Genomic DNA, 24,120 nt, shown 5'->3' on the forward strand with positions numbered 1-24,120 from the left:
CAGTAATGAGTCCTAAAACTCTGAAACAATTTAGCTTTTTTGCACTTCTCTTTCCGGCAACCCAGGCTCATTGGAAATATGTGCCTCTACATTCATTTCTGCAACACCGTAATTACCTACCTTACTGCATGTTTTGTGAAATGTGAAATTTCCAGAGAGTGGTGCTAAAACACACGTTCAGTATGTGACCGTTTTTATTATGTTGGTACAGGCACATATTGCTACGTTTGCTTACGTACAGATTGCAGCTGTTCAGAATTCAAATATCCGGGTAGTATGCAAATATGATATAAAAATGCATTTGTTGATGCAGGCATGCTATTTTAACTTTCTAATGCGGATTTGAGCTGTTTTGTCAAACCATAGTTTCGAGGGAGCTCTTCATCACTCAAGTGCAATGCCATATCGTGTGAGCTACAGAGCAAACCTACTGAATTAGAAAACTCATGCATATCAAGCTGTATATATTTCGACAACATTCAAAACTATTAGTTTTCAAATCGTGCAGGATGTTAAAATTTTAAGGCAATTTTGAACATAATATTCTGTAAGTAATTATGTGAAAATTAGGCTTTGTTAATCAAAAATCTGTGTAAAATATACTTTACTGCCTCTAGTGTTCATTTCAGCTGGAAACTGCAGTGATTCATACATATAGGTACGTTTTTCCAGTTTTGCAGAAATGTATATAGAGGCATGTATTTCCAATGAGCCTATGTTGGTTTCTGGTGTCCCGAAGTCAATGAGTTATGAGTTATAATGAGAAAAGGATAAGCTTAAAAGTATTATCTGTTTTTTTTTTAGCATATTAGTAACTAATTTGGCATACAAACTGGTATCAAAAATTGTAAATTGTATAGGAAATTTTGGTATTGCGACAACTGCATTATTAAGTGTTAACTAGTTTAAAAAGAAATTCAAATTCCTTTGTTTAAATACTTATAAAACTTAAAGAAAAAAAAGAGCTAATGCAATGCATTCTTTAAACATTTTGTCACAAATTAATATCATTATGTTCAATACAATGCGTTATGAGAATAAATAGTGAAATTAATTCCAATTGAGTTTTCACAAGTTTTGATAAAAACTAGTTTAAAAAAACTATAAACCAGCCACAAAGTTATAAATCATTATATAAAACTTATTTTATTCTTGCTGCTCCAACCTACAGTTTACAAATGAATGGAAACATTTTCCTTAATTTAATTAAGTTAATTGAACAAACCTTTTTTGAGTTTGGAAACATAATTTACCTCATAATTGTGTTGCCTTTTTTATTCAGTACGGCTTTCATTTTGCATGTGGCTCTAATTAGCAATTAGCTCAAAGCTGTCCTGACACCCTCTGTCCAGTCTGTGGCTTGGCAGCAGCACAGCAAAACTGCAGTGATTCATACATATAAGTATGTTTTTTCAGTTTTGCAGAAATATATATAGAGGCACGTATTTCCAATGAGCCTATGTTGGTTTCTGTCGTCCCGAAGTCAGTTTTTGGTACATGCCTCAAATAAGGTCTGTGGTTAAAAGTAACTTTAAAAAGATATTTTCATGTTTTATACATGAAATACATCAAGGATAGTGAAAACCCACTAAAAATGTATTTTAAAGCTTTTGCATTTCATGAAAAAAAGGCCTATAGAGGTTCACTAGTCCACTTTCGCAGCCTCATTGTGTTTATAATTCTAACTCAAACTTTCCAACTTGTCTAAAGTGTTGTCTAAAGCTTAGTAATGGTGATGTTTAAGTTTTGCATCTGTGGTGTAGTTCGTTTAATAGCTCTTTACTTTAGCTTTTACCTTCTTGCAATTATATCTAGTCTTTAGGATATATAAAAGTTGTGCTCCTTTGTGAAGATTATCATGATGAATAAAACATAAGAATCAAAAACCTCTGTTGGTCACAGAGCTTATTGTCTGCAGTAATCCAAAAGCCAATGGAAAAATCCTTTTGGCTTTCTCTCGAGGGAATCGGGGTAAAACTAACTTACGGGTTGGCCTACAAAAACACGTCATCACTGCGGTGCGCTATTCTGGTCTCCAGATATGCCTCGAGTCCCTCCTTCAATGCAAGTCTAGAGACTTTTTCATCATCCACCGGGGGAAATTTATAAGTGTGATCACTAAGAAAAGTAAAAGTACATCTTTCCTTTCAACAAGGAACAATAGAAGGGGAAGTTTAACACTTAAGGTGATGGATTTTGAGCTTTCCTTACTAAACACCAGTAATGAAAAGTTTGTGCATGTCTTTGCTAATGTGTTTGAGTACGTTTACATGGGAAGTGGCCTGACAGATACTAAGACAAGTGGCTCTCATTTCCATAGCAACACAAACATGTCTTTCCCGAGAGCAACATTTTTTAATTATGCTCTTTATCTGAAGGACCTGTATATTTGCAGGCAGAAATTAAAATTCACACCTCATTTCCTCTTCAGCAGAAGAGTCGTAATGACAGACAAAATCTTCTCAACTAAAACACCCATGTCGTTCTAATGCGTCTACGTTTATACTACTTATCTCTTAAGTACCGTAGTGTTCACACATACATACACTCACTCACTCACTCACTCGCTCACTCAACACAGTGTTTATTTAAAAGGCAACTTCCGTATGTGTGCTTTAGCCTAATTCAGCCTGAACAGATCTGTCTAATTCTCGTTATGATCAACAGTGTGCCTTCAAAATCCACCCACAATAGCCTCTAGCCCAAGCGTGGCTCTTCCTTTAAGCTTCCCAAACATTCTTTTAAACTGCATATACTTTGGTTATTGACTCTTCCGGGCCCTCCTTCGGCTGAGATCAAAGATTATGTTTAATCCCTTATCCAACAGGACTAAAACCGCAAAACTAACAGGGATACCTCCGCAAAGAAGCCCCAGGAACGCTTGTAATGATGAAGACAAAATCCCTTCACAAACATGAGCTTTCTGGGTCAAATAATAGCATGAATCTAATTTATCTCATCTCTTTAAAGACATTTTAAAGCTTTTGAGAACCCATCATGAACTGAAGAAATAGGCCATGCATTTACTAAACATTTTAACATTATTAACCATTATTAACTCTTTTAGAGTATTACCTTTTTGGCAAGCCACCAGTATGGCTTTTGGTTATACTTTATTTTATATTATTTATAACTCTTCTGGGAAGGCTGTCCACAAGGTTTAGGAGTGTTTTAATGGGAATTTTTGACCATTCTTCCAAAAGCGCATTTGTGAGGTCACACACTGATGTTGAACGAGAAGGCCTGGCTCTCAGTCTTCGCTCTATTTCATCCCAAAGGTGTTCTATCAGGTTGAGCTCAGGACTCTGTGCAGGCCAGTCAAGTTCATCCACACCAGATTCTGTCATCCATGTCTTTATGGACCTTGCTTTGTGCTTGTCTTGGTATGCTGAAGCATTCTGAAGCATTCAGAGTTCCTTTCACTGGAACTAAGGGGCCAAGCCCAGCTCCTGAGCTCTATTTAGGAGCAAGGAAATTTCACGACTGGACTTGTTGCACAGGTGGCATCCTATCACAGTTCCACGCTGGAATTCACTGACTCCTGAGAACGACCCTTTCTATCACAAATGTTTGTAAAAACAGTGCTTGATTTTATACACTTGTGGCCATGGAAGTGATTGGAACACCTGATTCCGATTATTTGGATGGGTGAGCGAATACTTTTGGCAATATAGTGTATCAAGCAGTCCCGCCCCCTTTTTTAAATAGCCAATATTGTTTTGTTTATGTTAACCTGGGCCAGAGCCGTTGAGCCGCATTTAAAGGTCCACTGAAGTGCCTTGAAACACGCAGCGTTCTTCTATGTGGTGACGTACTTTTAACTGAAACAAAAACAAATCGCCCAGCCCCGCCCACTTATTTTGAACAGCCAATAGCGTTCCATTAATATCTGCTCGGGCCAGAGCCGTTGAGCTTGGTAAAGCCGCATTTGTAAGCTTATGACAGCCACAGACTAATAAATTACCCCACAGACTCAATATTAAACTCTTGCTAAAACGAAATAGTGATCATAATCATGCTGAGGTTGTGTAGTTTACATGCCGACCGCACATATGAGCGCATATGATCTGCTCTGTGTATTGCGTCTCTGCGTAGGGGGCGGGACACTACGGACTCTAGAGAGCATTTGATTGGACAGAACGTTTGATGAGAAACTGAAGTGCACGGTGATATCATCCAAATCCTTGATTCATATTGGCGGAAGTGACGAGACTGTAAGTTTTGAATGCCCATATCTCGTAAACGCGAATTTTTTTATATATTTTTGATTTTATACAAAAGTTAATATTAAGTGACTTACATTTTAGGAACACTTTTGTCTGATTATGCTATATTAAAACACAGCAAAATAGTTCCAAACAAAGCCTCTATAATCTATAAACTATAATCTTTGACACAGCTGTTTTGTTTATGAATGAATCTGCACTTTTAAACAAATCTAGTGAATCAATGAATCAATGACCCATTCATAAAGAGAGTCACTTGCTTCATTCCTAAATGAATCAGCTGTTTAAACGAATCGATTGAATCAGTCACAAAGATTTTGACTTGCTACCATCTACTGGTGGTTTCAGAGTCATTAAAATCATTTAAATTGTTATATTCAAAACTTTATATTTAAAACAATAATTTCTTAACATTGTTATTATGAGATTCATTAATGCCACCTCTGAGTCAAAATGTAAAAAATTCTGTAAATAATCCTTAATATAAAGATGAATTGTTGATGCCGATTCCATTTGACTGATAGCGTGATTTTATTCTTCATGATTGTATCTTATAAGTTTAATTGAATTTATTGTTTAATTAAAATTGTTTGATAAAAGTTTATAAATCTGAATTTTTTAGCACAAAAAGATGACATACATTTAATAAAGTACCCGAGCAAACAATGTGCCCACTGCGGCAGTTGTGTGTGTCACAAGCGCGGTCTCTGTGGCTCCCTCTGTCCCGCGTCAGCGGGCACCCTCACCTGAGTATTGACTACGTTACCCACAATCCCGTACCTGGGAACTCGCTCTTCCGGTTCCGGGGTACCCGGTGCACTTCCGTTCTGGCGGCCATATCAGCGTGCGCGTGCCACTCCAGCTCATTCATCGCGAAGTTATGTACCCAATCCTGAGCGTTATTCATCGGACTGTCTTACTGCTGCCAACTGGACTGTATCTACTGTGTGTGAACCTATTCTGCCTGCCCTTTATCGACCCACTCTCTCTCTACGGACTACTGCTTTTGATCTCAGCCTGCCTCGACCCCTTTGCATGGACTTTGACTATTCTTCTGGATTTACCTTCACCACACCAGTCTGCCGTTGTTGACCTAAGCCTGTTTGATTTGTCTGATTATAATAAACTGTTGCACATGTCTCACGATTCCTCTGCTGCCGCGTCACAGTGTGACAGCGGGAAACCAGACTTGTTTCGCCTTGATCAGAGGCATATTTATACTGTCTGAATCGTTCCACATCCCCTATATAGTGTACTACTTGCCATCCAATGTACAGAAAATACTAATTCTGTGAACAAGTGTCCGATTATTTATACTGCCATCTATTTATAGTGAAGAGGGCGGGAAGCTTCTGATTCTAGAGAGCATTTGATTGGACAGAAAGTTTGATGAGAAGCTGAAGTGAAGGGTGATGTCATTAAAATTGTTGATATGTATTGGCTGAAATTAGAGACTGTAAGTTTTGAATGCTTATATCTTGTAAAAGCGAATTTTGTCATTGTTTTGGAGCACACTTGCTTACAGATAACCTTAAGGCTGACATATACATACTAAAAGACAAAAAAAAGGACACACCGCTGCTAGCCCTGGTCCCACATGATTTTTGCCAGAAAGGCAAACGAAAACTCTGGAAGCACAATTCTAAGTACAGATCAGCGAGAAAAAAAAGAAGGAGAAAACAGTTAGCAAAACATGCAGTGTATTAAAAATGAATTCAAAGAATTTGCCAGTGATGTTTTTTCACTTCAAAGACATTTTGTTCAGTTTAGTTTTATTAAAGGGGTCCTATTATGCTCTTTTACAAAGTCTTTATTTTGTTTTGGGGGTTGCACTAGAACATGCTCTCATGCTTGGTGGTTCAAAAAATGCATTATTTTTCACATAATTACATTATTATTACAATAGCTTTCTCCCCATGCTGGCACAAATGGCTCGATTAGTTCCGGGTTTGATGAAGGTCCGCCTTCCGAAAAACTAAATGTGTTGTGATTGGTTTGCACTCCCACTGCGTTGCAGTTGGCCAACAGCTTAGACGGCGTTTCAGTCCTGCCACGCCCCTTCCCAAAGCAGCAAGTTCCGTGTACAACTGTTAGCGCAAGATAGATTAAAGTGATTCTTACATTTTAAATATGGATATTTTTCTTACAAAAACACATCGGTTCTCTACAGAAGACTTTTATTGACCCACCCTGAAGCCATGTGAGCCACTTTTTATTATGGCTTGATGCACTTTATTGGACTTGTTTTGGACTGATGCAGAGAAACATCAATCTATGCCGTTCTAAAGCTTGAGAGTGTCAGGATAATTTTTAATATAACTCCGATTGCATTCGCCTGAAAGAAGGAAGTCATATACTGTACATGGATGGTGAGTAATTAATACGCTACAGTAGTGTTGGTCCTATCGTCAGCCTGCGAGATCACCAATACATGATATTATCATTATTGTGCTAATTTATTTAATTATTTACATGCTTGAAACCAGCTCCAGCATAAGGCTAGTGAAACTATCTACACTGTATAATTAATAAATCTCTTACCACACACGGCAATCGACTACGGCGTGGCTCCGACGCGACCACTGATGATCAGCAATCTAGTAAATACTTGTGTTTACGGCTCCATGTGTTTCAACCCTCTATACCGCACACGTCAACGACGCAGCTCTGACACGGTGACCGAAGCAGTTTGCGGCCACTTGAGTCAATGCTTGCATTTATACCAGCCGCTCTGCGGCTCGCTAAAGCATCCCAGAAGCGGCTGTCCATGCTACATTGCTAAATTTAGTCTAATCCCCCACCTCGTCCCTCCCCACCCGCCAACGATTCAAATTTCCATAGGCGGGATTTATTTGAATATTATTCTAATGAGCTTTGTGACATCATAACATCCGAAAACAATGCTGTGTAGTCCAAACGAGCCGTTTGTTGTAGTTCTTGAAAAGGGATTTTTTTAAAACTAAATATCCCTCTTTTTGGAGTGGACTTTGAGATTTGTAACTTTGTAGATGTTTTTTATGCCCAAACCTACGCACCACACACTGACTAAAATTCAAAAAGTGAAAAAGCATAATAGGACCCCTTTAATTTTATTGGCACAAATTTAATTCCATTTAAATGTCTTTACTGTCACTTTTGATCAATATAATGCAAGATTACAGACAATTATTACCACTAAATAGGTCAGTTTGAATTTGGTTTAGTTCTTAATGCATAAAAGGGTCTGGCCTCGGTCAGCATCCTCAGCTCTTCTGTAGTCGCTCTGGTTAACAGGGTCATCGGTGGGGAGAAGAAAAAAGCGCAAAGCCAGCCCCTGCTGCAGCTCTGATGTGAAAAAGGGCTGATAGCAGGACTCGGTGACATGTAATTAGCACGTTGTCTGGTCTCAGACCCGCCCTTCCTCCCCCTGCTCTTCACTCTCCAGCATTCTGTACCCCTCCCACACACTTCTGTGGAGAGTCGCAGGGCTGGCAGAGCCGCTGTGATGGAGGACAGAGCTAATTGTGAACGAGAGGAGTGTGCCAGTGGAGGAGTCTGTCCTCCATACCCAGACAGAGAGAGGGAGAGTATTTAGCACAAATACAAATTAATACAAATAAAGAGTGTGCGATTCTTAAAGTGACAGTTCACCCGAACTTGAAAACTCTGTCGTCATTTACTCACCCTCATGTTGTTCCAAACCTGTATTTTCAGTATAAACATAAAACATATGGGGTATTGATGGAAACATATATATTGAAATTTAAAACTGTATATAAACATTATATATTTGGAACTTGGAAACTTTGAAAGTACCATTAATTTACAAAAATATAGTGCAAGAAGAGTAAAAGTGCTTGTCTAAAAACGACTTGAGTAAGAGTAAAAAAGTACTCATGAGTAGTTAGAAGTGAGTACTGAGCTGCAAATTCTATCCCCTTATCCACCTTTTTCTTTAACGTGTAAGTAAAACATCTGGTTCATTATCCGCTATAGGGAAATAACGAGAAGAATAACAATGTGCAGTAAATAGTAAAACTGTTTGCACTACAATCCAGTGTGTTCATAGTTAAGATAATACATTGAAGTAATATGGTAAGACACACCAATTTGCGATATCAAGCAGCAAAACAAGCTGTTTTGTACAGCTAAAAAAAGCCGGACGCAGATGAGACCGGAAGCCAGACCCATAAAATTTACAAATGGCCACGTCCGCTACTACGGGAAAAATACGGTAGATACTACGGGGCTGTTGAATGTTTAAATCTGATTGGTTGATGAACATTTTAAGGTCTTGACTGCATTACATATCCATATTCCTTTTCCACATGATATTAGTTATTTCAAAGGTCCTTGAAGCCTACAACAGCAAAAGAACCAAAATCCACAATGACACTGACCAAGCAAATACACTAAATATAGTAAACAATAAGATTAAAATGACATTTTTTCCCTTGTTTTTGCCACAAATTTTTGTTTTGTTATTTACAGATAGCACACTCTTTTTCTCCTGCTCATTCTCCCTTAGAAATATATACACATACAGTACGGACACACACTCAAACTTACAGAAATATACACACACAGAAATGTGTTGTCAGTGCTGCTCTGATGATTTTATCAGTAAAATAGTTTAGCAGCTTAAAACTACCATTCTCATTAGTGAGGTAATAACGGCGCTGTTCTTGAAACAGATAAACTTACAGTTTCACTATTAGTAAAAACAATGCTTCCGAAAACTGTTAAGAGATGCACAGAAACATGCTTAATCTCTCTCTCTCTCTCTGATAACTTTAATAATTTCTGGGTCTAAAATGTATTAGAGTTTGCAAACAGAGGCATTGGATGAGATGTGTAAAAAATTTGTACTAGATGCAAGAGCTTTTTTTAAGGACAAAAACCTGACAAATGTCTTGAAATCCATCATCTAAACAAAATTTGAGGTGTGGTAACCATAGTATAAGCGAAATAATTGACTCTGGGACTGATGAATTATTAGAGCATAATACACACCGACTAGTAACGACCTCTCCGCTTTGCATATTTATCCCCCATCAGGGGATACATATTTATTAATATGTCAGAATTAAAGATTGGTCTTGGTATGTGTGTGTGTGATAATTCTTTTTTGACTTTGAGTTTCAATTCAGTAAATTTGTCTTCCTGTCATTCCAAATTAAATTCCAATGCAACATCTTGTGGGTGTAACTAATTCAATTTAAACGGCAATATATTTGATTTAAGATGATTATCAAACTTTAGCATATTTCTCACACAGGCCTATCGTATGATTTCATGAAGAATGTTTGTTGCTGTGGATAACCTCATATGTGTTTGAAATAAGATTGAGTAAATGAGAGAATGTTCATTTTTAGGTGACTTACTCCTTTAACTCAGGGAGTGTGTCCTCGTAGTCAAAGGCATGCTGATTAATGGTTCATTTACTCTAGTCCGTGAAAGGCCTTTATCACTCTCATTTACACACACACACACACACACACACACACACATACACACACACACCGCAGACAATTTGTCTGAAGCCACTTTGTAAGTGTCCTTATTATGTAGTTGCTTAGCAGCCATAAGCCAGCGGGCCTCTATTGAGTATTAGTGTGTAATTATCTGCCGTTTGCTCAATGTTTTGACCTTGCCAGCGTTCGTATAGATTTGCAGCAACCCTCCGTGACCTCCGCTAACCAGAAAACCAACGCATGCTATCATCTTCCACTCTCCTGGGACTTGCATGAAATAAGCAATGCCACTAATTTGTACGCACTACGCATCTGCAATTGACTGTGTCTCTAAATGTTCGTTCAGCCTCACTTAAGTCCCCGCGGGGACGTCTGGAACATATGGAGAGCCGCAGTGTTGTGAGGTGTTGAGGGGAGTTTCTTAAACAATCATTAATCTAGAGTAAGGTTAATGGTTCTTCTTTGATAGGATCAAGGTGTTTTAAGAAGCACAGGATAAGATTGGAATTCCACTGAAGGCACCATGAAATCAAAATGGACTGGTCTTATTCATCAGTGCATGTTTAGAATTTTCAGAATGTAAAAACTGAAAGTACTTCTCGTTCCATTCTATTTACTGCAATGTATCTGTGACAATAAATATGTACAATATGTCATGAAATGTTTATGTTCATCAGGTTCCTCCTATAATGAGAAATCAGAGGGCAAGAAGAAAGGACGCCCTCGTGTGGAGGTGCAGGAGCTGCGCATTATTCCCGTGAGTAAAGCAATTAATATCCATTTTGGCCCGTGATTAAGGAATGAGGCTATGCCAGATTGGGATTTTGGGTGATTATTTGTGAAAGGAGTAAAGGGACTTTCCAAAACTATTTCCAACTGTTGTATTTGGAGAAAGAACATCTCACAGAGGGCTGTGTGTAAGTGAATTGATTGCTAATAGTTTCTAATGCCTCTTGTGTGTGTGTGTGTGTGTGTGTGTGTGTACCTGGTATTCATCACGTTGTGGGGACCAAATGTCCCCACAAGGATAGTAATACCAGTAGATTTTGACCTTGTGGGGACATTTCTTAGGTCCCCATGAGGAAACAGGCTTATAAATCATGCACAAAGAGTTTTTTTGAGGAAGTAAAAGTGTGCACAATCTCCTGTGAGGGCTAGGTTTAGGTGTAGGGTAGGTGTAGGGCGATAGAAAATACGGTTTGTACAGTATAAAAACCATTACGCCTATGGAATGTCCCCATAAAACATGTAAACCAGTGTGTGTGTGTGTGTGTGTGTGTGTGTGTGTGTGTGTGTGTGTGTGTGATGTTTTTTTTCTCACCCTAGGCCCATATGATGGTTCAATGGAAAGAGGAGTTTAAGAGTCGTTCCAGGGTGAAATGTCCATGCTCAGGCTGCTGGCTGGAATTCCCCAGTATTTACGGACTTAAATATCACTATCAGCGATGCCAAGGGGTAAAAACTGAAAACCAGACTACACAGTCATACACTGCAAAATAATAAATGCAACCACAACTCATTTATTAATAGGGATGTACAAAATTACAGTAATTTAAAGTCAGATGGGTTATATGAACTCCACTTCCAAGTCTTAGGAAGCCCTATAAAATTAAGCTTGGTTTAGGATCATGCCTGCCAGACAATTTGAGGTCTAACAGTTATTGTTTTAAAATTCCTTGACATTAGCAAGTGACTAGTGACTGTTAAATGGAATGAATTTAAAGACACAACTTCTGTGCTAAGCACAACATGCTAAAAACTACGCACGAGGCCGCAGGCCATCACAGCCTGCTGATATACAGCCATATTTCATGGCTGCTCTTGTGATATTGCATTTATTCAACCATTTTACAGCACAACTGTGTAAATACAAAAGAAACAACTACGGAGTGCCTTTAAAAGCCCTCTCTCTCTTGTACGGACTACTTCCCTCCGCCATGGATTCAAATCTAAAGTTGAACAACTGAGTCCAAGGCTCTGTTAGTAATTTGAAATGTCACTTTAGAACTAGTAACGAAGGAACGTTGAATTGCTTCATTGAAAGCTTACTGTATTAAAGGCTCACTGTATTATGTAGAGTATTATGAGAGAGGGATGGAAGGAATAAGTGTGATTACCTGAATCTGATACAGCATTCACTCTTCAGCTCAATCTTATATTCACAATAAAACACTAGTTTGAATGTCCGCTGATGAAAGCGATATCTTTGTCGTACTATCCTTTCATCGGTTAAGGGTGATTTTTGATGACAGTACAGCATCTTACAAGGTGTTGTTGAAAGTAAAAATAACTTCCTTATTCACAACCTTGTTTCAGTCTCTTTCAATATAAAAGTCTTAACTGCGGAGTCTCTATTGGGCATCTAATGGCTGAATAATGTAGCTAAAATCACCACCACGAACACACACACTGTTTCTCAATACTAAATACTATTCAGTACTACTATTATTATTAAATAATAATATTTAATAAGCCACAACAGCCATCATAAACATTGCTAGGCAATTCAGTCAAAAGTACAAAGGCAGCACTCTGATATACAGCATTAAAGTCATATAAAATATAACTTCATGTGATTTTACTCACACCCAAAACGATGTGCTCTGGAACAAAAAATACATTTAATGAGATCAAAGACTGCCTGTTAGATTTACACAGAATTAATTATATGTCATGTTTAACCACTATAGAAACATCAGAACCAGCTGCAAATTCCAGAAGATTTGGCTGAGGTGAGGCTGCTCTCTGCGGGTTCATGAGCGCTGAACGGCCGTTGACGCCCTGGAGCTCACATCTACAAAAACATTTAGGCAAATTTTCAAATAGATGTTATCTTTATAAACATACCACATATTTAAAGTCTAAACAAGTACATTCTCACCTAAAAAACTTTTTAAAATAAATTCTGTGGCACAAAAACAGTATTATTTATAAACACTCTCTGTGAAAAATACTGCAAGCGGAGTAATACAAACGGTGAAACAGTTGGAGCTCTGTTATCACTACAATATTGCACCGCTAGAAAAGGCTCTCATCCAATCAGATTTGAGGACCAGAAAGAACTGTTGTATATAGTATAATATACAGTTGAGGTCAAAAGTTTACACCCCCTTTCAGAATCTGCAAAATGCTAATTATTTTACCTAAATAAGAGGGATCATACAAAATGCATGTTATTGTTTATTTATTACTGACCTGAATAAGATATGTCACATAAAAGATTTTTACATATAGTCCACAAGAGAAAATAATAGTTGAATTTATAAAAATGACCCCATTCAAAAGTTTACATCCCCTTGATTCTTAATACTGTGTTGTTACCTGAATGATCCACAGCTGTTTTTTTTTTGTTGTTTTTTTGTTTTGTTTAGTGATAGTTGTTCATGAGTCCCTTGTTTGTCCTGAACAGTTAAACTGTCTGCTGTTCTTCAGAAAAATCCTTCAGGTGCCACAAATTCTTTGGTTTTCCAGCATTTTTGTGTATTTGAACCCTTTCCAACAATGACTGTATGATTTTGAGATCCATCTTTTCACACTGAGGACAACTGAAGAACTTATATGCAACTATTACAGAAGGTTCAAACACTCACTGATGCTCCAGAAGGAAAAACTATGCATTAAGAGCCGGGGGTGAAAACTTTTGAACAGAATGGAGATGTGTGCATTTTTGTTATTTTGCGTTAATACCATTTTTTTCCCCATTTAGTACTGCTCTTCAGAGGCTACAGAAGATAGTAACATGTTTCCCAGAAGACAAAATAAGTTCAATTTACCTTGATCTTCAAATTCTTTTAATGCATGGTTTTTCATTTTTGAGCATCAGTAAGCATTTGAACCTTCTGTAATAGTTGCATATGAGTCTCTAAGTTGTCCTCAGTGTGAAAAGATGAATCTCAAAATCATACAGTCAGTGTTGGAAAGGGTACAAATACACAAAAAAACTAAGAATTTGTGGCACCTGAAGGAAAAAAGATTCTGGTAAAATAATTAACATTTTGCAGATTCTGAAAGGGGGATGTACACTTTTGACCTCAACTGTAATATAATATAATATAATACCATATCAAATGAATTGACCAGTTAACTATCTTAACCTATAGCTACTTTAGTAATACAATGCTTAAGCTGCCATCAGCTGTAACAGCAAGTCAGGTGAAACTTTGGAAAGACCCACTATTGTTTTCGCTTTGACATGAGACCTATGGAACTTGACCTTGTTTTATATGTGTGTTTCTGTTTGGCATTCAGGCAACAATAGCAGAGAAGCTAAGTCACAGATGCCCGTTCTGTGAGGCTGTGTTTGCCACCAAGGTGCGTCTTCAGAAGCACAAGCTGTGGAACCACCCAGAAAGGGTCACCACAGAGACCAAGTCCGGGGTCACCTTGAACACCAAATCTGATCCCAAGTCCGAACCCAAACAGCAGAAAAGCCATGTGAAGGGAAATGCCAAAAAAAGGTGTGAAAGCTCAATATCCTTTTCCTGACCGTCTAGCCACTTAATGGAATGTTTTAAGCGTACTTGATACATTTCTGCAGGAATTTCTCATTTGGATTTTCTGACTTAGTCACACACAACAAAAATCACTTGAGGACATGACTTGTTTTCCACACCGCCGTCATTAGATTCCAGCTGAAGTCCTCTTGTGTTTCTATAGCACCAGTCCTCTGAGGATTGACTTTAATAGCCTGTGTTCCCTGTGCTCCCTCTCAGGCCCATGGAGAACAGCCCTCCATCACCCGTATTTTTCAAGGTGAAGAAGACCCAGGAGGTGTCTCAGCCCTCACAGAATGGGGAGTGCGCCCCCCGAAGGCCGGACAGGAAACAGCAGCAGGGGACGTCTGTAGACACTGGGGGCAGTGAGAGTGAAGGCGGCAGTTTACCCCCACCCTTTCCTGAGGAGGACCCTGAGAGAATGAAGCACAGTAAGAATGCTACACACTGAGATTATTGCTGCACATGGCAGCTTCTCAAACACCTGTCCATGATAATACCATGATTTTCATTAAAGTAACAAATGTAATAACATAATGCACGAATATGCTCATCATTCAGTACCAAGTTTTCACTACAGTACAATAAGTTTTGGCTTGCAAATCTTTGTAGTTAAAATTGTTTTTTGTTTATCAAAAGTTATATTTTTAATTCCTTTTACAAAGAAGTTCTATATACTATGTATGAGTAAAAATGTATAATACATAATGTTTTTTAAACCATTTTAAAATAAATGTTAAATAATACATGCAAAATTAATGCATGTACAATTGTACATGTAAATATAAAATTATTCATTTAAATTGAATTTTATATTTAAATTCAATTTAACATATTTATTCAGACTTAAAAAAAAAAATCACTAGTTGTGTTTCCAGTAGAAATGTGGGCAAAGTTCAAAGTCTAAAAAAAAAGAAAAAGAAACACTTTATTATGGTGTATGTGAAGAAATAAAAAAATAAAAATAATAATTGTTAATAAATATTAAATAATACATGATATATATGTAGTAAAATAATATGTTAAATAATACATGTACAGTTAATACATGTACAGTTATATAAATATAAATGTATAAATTTCAATAATTCAATTTAACATTTTTATTCATACGTTTTTTTTATTATTATACATTTTTGTGTTTCCAGTAAAAATGTGGGTTCTTTCCAAAAAAGAAAGACTTGATTATAACTTTATTACAGTGCATGTGAAGAAATAAAAATAAATAAATAAGAATTAATTAAATATTAAATAATACATGTGACAAAAATAATATATTTATACACATAATTATACACATAAATATAAAAATATGAATTTAAAATCAGTATAACATTTTACATTTTGTTCTTTAGAAAAAAAATTCTATGCTGTGTCTGTGTATAAATGCATAATAAATGTTTTTAAATCATTTTAAATTAAAAGTTAAAATTAATAAAAAATAAATTGCAATTAAATTTTAAAATGTAAATTCAATTTAACATTTTTATTCATACTTTTTTTTATTATTATTATACATTTTTGTGTTGTTTCCAGTGAAAATGTGGCCAGAGTTCTTTCCAAAAAACAATCTATGCTGTGTCTGTGTACAAATGCATAATAAATGTTTTTAAATAATTTTAAAATAAAAGTTCAAATTAATTTAAAATTAATTTCAATTAAATTTTGAAATTTAAATTCAATTTAACATTTTTTATTTACATTTACAAAAAGAAACACTTTATTACTGTGTATGTAAAAAAAATAAAATAATAATATTTAAATGATTTTAAATTAAATATTAAATAGTACATTTAAAAAAGAATACATTTAACATTATACAAATAAATATAAAATTATGAATCTAAATTCAGTATAACTGTTTTTGTTTTATATTTTTTTGTCACTGTTTGCCAGTGGAAATACAGGCAAAAGTTCTTTATTATTAAGTGTTATACATTATTTAAGTTCTTGACCAAAAAAAAAAAATCTATGCTATGTATGTGCAAAAATGCATAATATATAATGTTTTAAAATAATTTTAAAGTAAATATTAAGCAATACATTTAAAACATTTAAAATGATATATGCAAATATGGAATTATACATTTAATTACATGTTCTTTGCGGTAAAAATATGGATATTGGTGGTAAAATGTATTGTAGATTTCAAGAAGTCTAACTGAATTGTATGTTATTAGTCATTCACACCAGTGTGCCTGTTACATCCCAGGTCTAGGGTCTAGGAGTAACATAAATAAAGGTTTTCACACCAAACTCTTTGATCTTTCGTTCTTTTTTTTATTTTTACCAAAATAGGAAGCTAGTGAACTTCAGGGTTGGGCCAAGGCCAAAATAACAAACAGAAATTGAAACTAACTTTTCCCAAAGAAATATTACACATTTGCACAAGTAATTTTTATTTTTATGATAAATGCAGTTTCACTCTGAGCAATACAGCTTGCCTTTGGGTGATTCTGCAAACTGAAGTCATATTAATAATGCATTACCAGAGCTCTAGAAAAGTAGTTCCACCTCAAAAAGAGAGTCCCAGTACTCTTTACTTTCTGTGCTTAAATGTCCAGGGTTCTTAAAATTGCTATAACAGCTCTCATTAACACATCCCAGAATGCCCTCATTGACTTTAAGTAGGAAATAGTGGCCTGGCCCTTTAAGCAGCAGTGTGTAAGTTCTCTGTGTTAGATCCGTCTAAGGGCTCCTGGTCATTAAGTCTCTCTGGTAGCTGGTGGCGGCTGCTGTCTCTGTCTCTGCCTGGCAGAGACGCAGCATGTCGAGATGTCGGCGTGGCTCGTGCTGTGAGTCCGCTATTTATGGCCTTTGTTTGGGTACACGATCCCTTCGTTTGTTGTTCCACATCAGAGCCAGGGGCGAGGACAGTGTGTGTGTGTCGATGTCTAAAATGTCAGAAAAATCCACTGGAGCAGCTGTGTTTGTGTGACATAAGCTGACAATCAAAGACTATGCAAACACATACACATACAAACTGAATCACGTAACATGTCCGCTCTCTGTATCCAGTCAGTTTCTCCACCATGTGAAACAGCAGGTGTGCTGAAGTTTGAGCATCATTAATGAGACTGTAACTTGCAGCAGAAGCTCATGAGCGTTGCTGTTTAGCACTGCATGTTGTCATAGAGCAACCATGAATGCAGGTCTATGCCATGTTATTGAGATGTTTGACCTCTTGTTGTTGTTCTTCTCCATTTGAGCCAGGGAGGAAGCAGAAAACTCCAAAGAAGTTCACCGGGGAGCAGCCTTCTATTTCAGGAACATTTGGTTTGAAAGGTAACATAAACGCTCATATGCATTTTTATGTAATGGCTGGAGACTGAAGCTAATTATTATTGCTAACGACCAATTTTAACCTTTTAATTTTTGCATTTTATCTGCAAAATTGATTATTTTGTCCCTTTATGAAGCTGTTTTTATTTTAGTCCCCACAGTGAGTTTGTAAACTCACTCTTCCTATCCTCACATCTGTTCTTCCAGCCAGTAAATTAAATTTTTTATTAAGGGACCGTATTTGCCCTCTGGATTTGATTTTGAGAGGGATTTATTAGGGCACATTTTTGTAGCCATAAAAATAAACAGTGTGTGCTGTCAAATGTATAAAAATGAATCAGTCAGTAAAGTAGCATGGCAGTTAAAACAGAACAAATCAACATCAAATAGAAAAAAAATGTGTAACTATTTAATACAAGTATTGGTAAATAACTAAATAGTAAACATATTGTTGGGACACACAGAGCACAGAAATGCAACCCACTGAGCCTTGAGGTGGAGCTGCACCACAAGACCCTCTAAGCCCAAAGGTGGAGCTGCATCTTGGGGCCCACTGAGCTCAGAAGTGCAGCTGCGCCAAAAGGCCCAATGGAACTGATATCTGATATTTGTAACTCTTCTAGAACAAGTAACACTTTGCAGTAAGATTCTGTTAGTGAACATTAGTTAATGCATAACTAACAATGAGCAATGCATTTGTTACTAAATACTACTGTTTATTGTTATGTTAGGTCCAAAAGTACTAATATTAAAAGATACAACCTGCTTTTGATAATGTATAAGTAAATGTTGAAATTATCAATGATTAATAAACACATTCGAAGTATTTTTCATTGTTAGTTCATGTTAACAAATGGTATCCCCATTTGTTAACATGAACTAACAATGAAAAATACTTCGAATGCGTTTATTAATCATTGTTAATTTCAACATTTACTTATACATTATCAAAAGCAGGTTGGTTTGTTTGACTTTCATCAAAATTGGCTCAGATCATCTTCAGCCCATGCTGGAAAAAAGTTATGGAATTTAAGTTGATTAGTCAAACCATTCTCAAATAATGTGCGAACGAATTCGACGAAAAGCATGCAAAAATTGATGTGAGGCTATATCTCCGTTTAGTGCATTGAAACCAAAATTGGTGTGTGTTAAAACAACCATGATCTGATGCTACCTGTATGGTTTCAACTCAGCACCATTTAGAGGTCAGGAGATATGAAAAATAAGAAATGCAGAGAACATGGATACCAACTTTGCCATTGTCACCCGCACTGCCTGTCCGCCATTTTGATTTATTTTGAAAACCTACTTTTTCAAACTCCTCCTAGACCGCTGGTCCAATTTTCACCAAAATTGGCTCATGTCATCTTCAGCCCATGCTGGCAAAAAGTTATGGAATTCAAGTCGATTGGTCAAACGGTTCTCAAATAATGTGCAAACGAATTTGACGAAAAGCATGCAAAAATGGATGTGAGGCTATATCTCCGCAACGTTTTAGCGTATTGGGACAGAACTTGGTGTGTGTTACAACACCCATGACCTGATGCTACCTGTATGGTTTCGGCTCAGCACCATTTAAAGGTCAGGAGATATGAAAAATAAGAAAAACAAAGAACATAGAAACCAATTTTGCCATTGTCAGCCGAACTTCCTGTCCACCATTTTGATTTATTTTGAAGACCTGCTTTTTCAAACTCCTCCTAGACTGCTGGTTCAATTTTCACCAGAATTGGCTCAGATCATCTTCAGTCCATGCTGGCAAAACTTATGGAATTCAAGTCGATTGGTCAAGCGGTTCTCGAAAAATGTGCGAATGAATTCGACGAAAAGCATGCAAAAATGGATGTGAGGCTATATCTCCACAACGTTTTAGCACATTGAGACCAAAATTGGTGTGTGTTATAACAACCATGACCTGATGCTAACTGTATGGTTTCGGCTCAGCACCATTTAGAGGTCAGGAGATATGAAAAATAAGAAATGCGGAGAACATAGATAACAATTTTGCCATTGTCAGCCGAACTTCCTGTCCACTATTTATTTATTTATTTATTTTTTTGAAAACCTGCTTTTTCAAACTCCTCCTAGACCGCTGGTTCAATTTTCACCAAAATTGGCTCAGATCATCTTCAGTCCATGCTGGCAAAAATTTATGGAATTCAAGTTGATTAGTGAAACCGTTCTCGAATAAAGTGCTAAATAATTCAATGAAAAGTATGCAGAAATGAATGTGAGAATATAGCTCCGCAACATTTTAGCGTATTGAGACCGAACTTGGTGTGTGTTATAACAACCATGAGCTGATGCTACCTGCATGGTTTTGGCACAGCACCATATGAAAAATATGAAATGTCGAGAACATAGATACCAATTTTGCCATGGTCAGCCAAAGAATTCTTTTTCAAACTCCTCCTAGACCATTGCTCCAATTTTCACAAAATTTTGCTCTGATCGTCGTCAGACCATGTTGACAAAAGTTATGGATTTCGTGTCCATATAGGAAACGGTTATCGTTTAACACATCAACAAATTTGCTGGAATCATGCCAAACTGTGTCTGAGGCTGTATCTCAGCAAAGCCTTGACATATTGACACCAAACTTTGTATGTACCATTGTCACCTCACATTCAACACTCCACATCAGTTTGGTAACAGCGCCATTAATAATGACATTTCAAAAAATGTGAATAACTTTTGATTACATTAGCCTTTTAAAATGAAATGGTCTCAAAATATTCCTTGGGTATTTATATTCGAACGTACATATCTACAATCTTCCTGTCCGCCATTTTGATTTATGTTGAAAACCTATTTTTTCAAACTCCTCCTAGACCGCTGGTTAAATTTTCACAAAAATCGAGTCAAATTATCTTCAGACTGTGCTGACAACAATTTATGGATTTCGTGTTGATGGACAAAAACATTTTTGTATAGCAACGCTATGTCTGAGGCTGTATCTCTGCAAAGCTTTGACGTATTGACACCAAACTTTGTGTGTGCCATTGTCACCTCACATAGAACACACCACATCGATTTGATAACAGCGCCACCTACTGGTCAAAAGTAATAACAGTTAATATAGCTACAGTTGATCTGATGCTTGCTTCTTTAGTGCTTGGCCCCTTAATTGCTGCTTGCGGCTATGTTTAATACATTCATTTCTTATCGTGTGTACAGCCTTATATTAGAGGACTAAAGTACAGAAAGACCTACTGGATTGCCATGACCCCTTTTTTATGACTGACTGCCTCACAGTGGTATTTCTGGTCAGTGTTATATCAGAAGTGACTTTGACTTTCAGAATTTAGTCCTGGCATCCATTCAATAGATACTCCTTGAGATTGCAGTGGTATTTTTGCTCCTGTATGTTTATAATTATCAACCGTATACTCTTTTATAGTAATTACCCCTGTTGGTGCCAATAGGGGGTCTATAGGTCTGTTCTAGAAGTGTTTAATTTCCTGTTGAAGTAATAATGGTACTAGTTCAAGAAACACTGCACCACACAAGATTACTACAACAAAACAAGGCTCTCTGACCACCGGGAGAGTTTGAGAGTTTCACTTCTTCATTTTTATTTAGTTTGTTCTTTTTTAATCATACTTTTATTTTTGTGACTTGTGAGGTCTCTGCTTTTGCTGAATGTAATTTGTTATGTGTTGTACAGGAATGAATAAGGTGGAGGAGAAGTTGAAAGCAGGTCGGATGAAGAGGGCGGAAGGGGCTCTGTTCACTGAGGAGTCCCAGAGGAAGCAGTCGGTTCAAGCTCCCACCAGAAAAGAAACTGCTGTTATTAGTTCAGGTCTCTCTCTCTCTGCATGTTTGCATGGTAAAAGCGTCAAGTACATTTGTACTGACAAAGCAAATAAGGCAAAATAGTACAAATAGTGCAAAAAAGTACAAATAATACAAAACAGCACTAATAATAGTACAAATCGAGTATAAATAGTTATGAAAATATACATTATGAAATATACATTTAAAAATTACCCCATGATTTACTCACCCTCAAGCCATCCTAGGTGTATATGAAAATACCATCTGAGTCATTTTAAAAAATGGCCAAGCTTCCAAGCTTTATAATGGCAGTGAATGGCTGTTGAGATTTTGAAGTCCAATAAAGTGCATCCATCCATCATTCGTCAAAAGTACTCCACACAGCTACGGGGGTCCTGCCCCCTATCCCTCTCCCACTTCGCTTCCTGTCATGTCTGATCTGTCCTATCATAATAAAGGCAAAAATGCCAAAAAATTAATCTGAAAAAAAAAAGTGAATCTATGCATTTTTTGTACCACTGGGATGCCACTTTTTTGTGTACGTGCGTACGTCAGTTAGTGGAAGATAGAGATTATAGTTTAGCAAGTTTTAAATATGGATACACAATCACAATGATTCACTTCAGAAGGCCTTTATTAACCCCCTGAAGCGATGTGGAGCATTTTTTTATGATAGATGGATGCACTTTTTTGGACTTCAAAATCTCAACACCCATTCACTGCCATTATAAAGCTTGAAAGAGCCAGGACATTTTTTTAACATAACTCTGATTGTATTCGTCTGAAAGAATAAAGTCATATACGCCTAGGATGGCTTAAAGGTCATGGGGTAATTTTCATTTTTGAGTGAACTATCCCTTTAATACGTATTAAATAGAAAAATATAAATTAAACTAGATTAAAACGTTTATAGACAACTTTGAGGTTGATATAATATGTAAATTTACTCTACTGTTTGACAATTTTGAGGTCAGTACATTATTTATTAATTTATTTATTTTAAGAAATATCACCATACTTTTAGTCTGAAAATTAATCAAAAGTGTCAGCAGAGGTAGTTATGATATTACAAAATATGCTGTTCTTTCTATTCATCAATGAATCCTGAAAAAACATTACAAACCATGAAGCTAAAACTGTTTTCAGCATTGAAAATAATAGCTTTGTATCACCGGAGTAAATTGTATTTTAAAACATATTAAAAGGGAAAACGGTTCTTTTAAATTGTGATAATATTTCAAAATTAATAATAAATTATTATTTATTGTTTGTTTGTTTTTATAAAATAAATTTGTCTTAATGGCCATACGAGACTTCTTTCAAAAACATTACCAACCAAAATCATCCCAACCCCAAACTTTAACAGTGGTGTAACTTACTTTAGCGCAATCATAATTAAACATGTTTTATCTCTCTGTCTCAGTTCCCCCCGCTGAAGCCCAGTGGCAGAACACCATCTCTGAGAGAGGGGAAGTGGTCTGTCCCACCTGCTCTGTCGTCACTCGCAAGACTGTCCACGGACTTAAGAAGCACATGGAGATCTGTCAGAAGGTCAGGGGTCACTCTGGACCACACACACTTATGGAAACATAGTATTTGAAAAAAATACTCTCAACATTCCCAATGGAAGGGTTATCATAAAAGTTTAGCCCAACAATGGAGACTATCTGTTTGTTTGTCAGTTAGAGTGACTTATTTTACCTTTGAATCAAACACATTCGTCCCTGTTTTTGAAACGTCCTTGAGAACCTTTCTTAAAGGAGAAGTTCACTTCCAGAACAAAAATGTAAATATAATGCACCCACCCCCTTGTCATCCAAGATGTTCATGTCTGTCTTTCTTCAGTCGTAAAGAAATTATATTTTGTTAAGGAAAACATTTCAGGATTTCTCTCCATATAGTGGCTTCTATGGTGCCCACAAGTTTGAACTTCCAAAATGCAGCTTCAAAGGGCACAATTTATATACTTTTTAACCTCAAATCCTTGTCTTGTCTAGCTCTGTTTGAACTTTGTGTATTGGTTCAAGACAGTTTAGGGAATGTCAAAAAACTCCCATCTAATTTTTTTCTCCAACTTTAAAATCGTCCTATATCACTGTTTTACCTTTGTTTGTAAAGGGGACGTTTGATCTTCTTTGCATGTTCACTTTGTAAACTGGGTCGGTACTTCTGCAGCGATGTAGGATGATTTTGAAGTTGGAGGAGAAAATGAAATGGAAGTTTTTCGACATACCCTAACCGTCTTGAACCGGAATATACAAAGTTGACGCAGAGCTAGACAAGACAAGCATTTGAGGCTAAAAAGTATATAAATTGTCAATTTGTTTAGAAAATGACAGCTCGTTTTGCTAGATAAGACCCTTCTTCCTTGGATTGGATTGTTTACAGCCCTTTGAAGCTGCATTTAAACTGCATTTTGGAAGTTTAAACTCAGGGGCACCATAGAAGTCCATTATATGGAGAGAAATCCTAAGGTGTTTCCCTCAAAAAACATAATGTCTTATCGACTGAAGAAAGAAAGACATGAACGTCGTGGATGACAAGGGGTTGAGTAAATTATCTGTACATTTTTGTTCTGGAAGTGAACTTCTCCTTTAAGATATTGACGGCAGTACACCAACTATGAAATATAACTTTTTTTATGAACCAAGATATCTAGTCAGTCACCGTAACAGACTGCTGTGATTGACGTTTGCATTGAACTCATGAGGAATCTACACTAATTTTTCAGCCAGCAGTTATTGGTAACCCAAACATCCCATGCGGACTTAGGTGGATTGGACCTTTCGTACAACTGCGCTCCTCTGAAGAAGACAACATCTGTCTTAGTTTTCTAAACACATCAAATGTAATGTGGCAGATGTGCTCAAGCTCTTCCATATGAAGATG

The 24,120-nt window shown here is 36.6% G+C and overlaps 1 protein-coding gene across 1 annotated transcript in view; it reads left to right on the plus strand.

Moving 5' to 3' along the window:
- The window catches only part of znf512b (zinc finger protein 512B), a 138,788-nt gene that overhangs the window by 94,386 nt on the left and 20,282 nt on the right, over positions 1 to 24,120 (plus strand). Inside the window, exons 2-8 of the mRNA XM_073823805.1 lie at positions 10,357 to 10,436; positions 11,006 to 11,134; positions 13,928 to 14,136; positions 14,392 to 14,603; positions 17,386 to 17,457; positions 21,122 to 21,256; positions 22,655 to 22,782. Coding sequence (XP_073679906.1) covers positions 10,357 to 10,436; positions 11,006 to 11,134; positions 13,928 to 14,136; positions 14,392 to 14,603; positions 17,386 to 17,457; positions 21,122 to 21,256; positions 22,655 to 22,782 — 965 coding nt within the window. The remainder of the gene's footprint in view (positions 1 to 10,356; positions 10,437 to 11,005; positions 11,135 to 13,927; positions 14,137 to 14,391; positions 14,604 to 17,385; positions 17,458 to 21,121; positions 21,257 to 22,654; positions 22,783 to 24,120) is intronic.

Source organism: Garra rufa, chromosome 18 (assembly GCF_049309525.1).
Source record: "Garra rufa chromosome 18, GarRuf1.0, whole genome shotgun sequence".
NCBI lineage: Eukaryota > Metazoa > Chordata > Actinopteri > Cypriniformes > Cyprinidae > Garra > Garra rufa.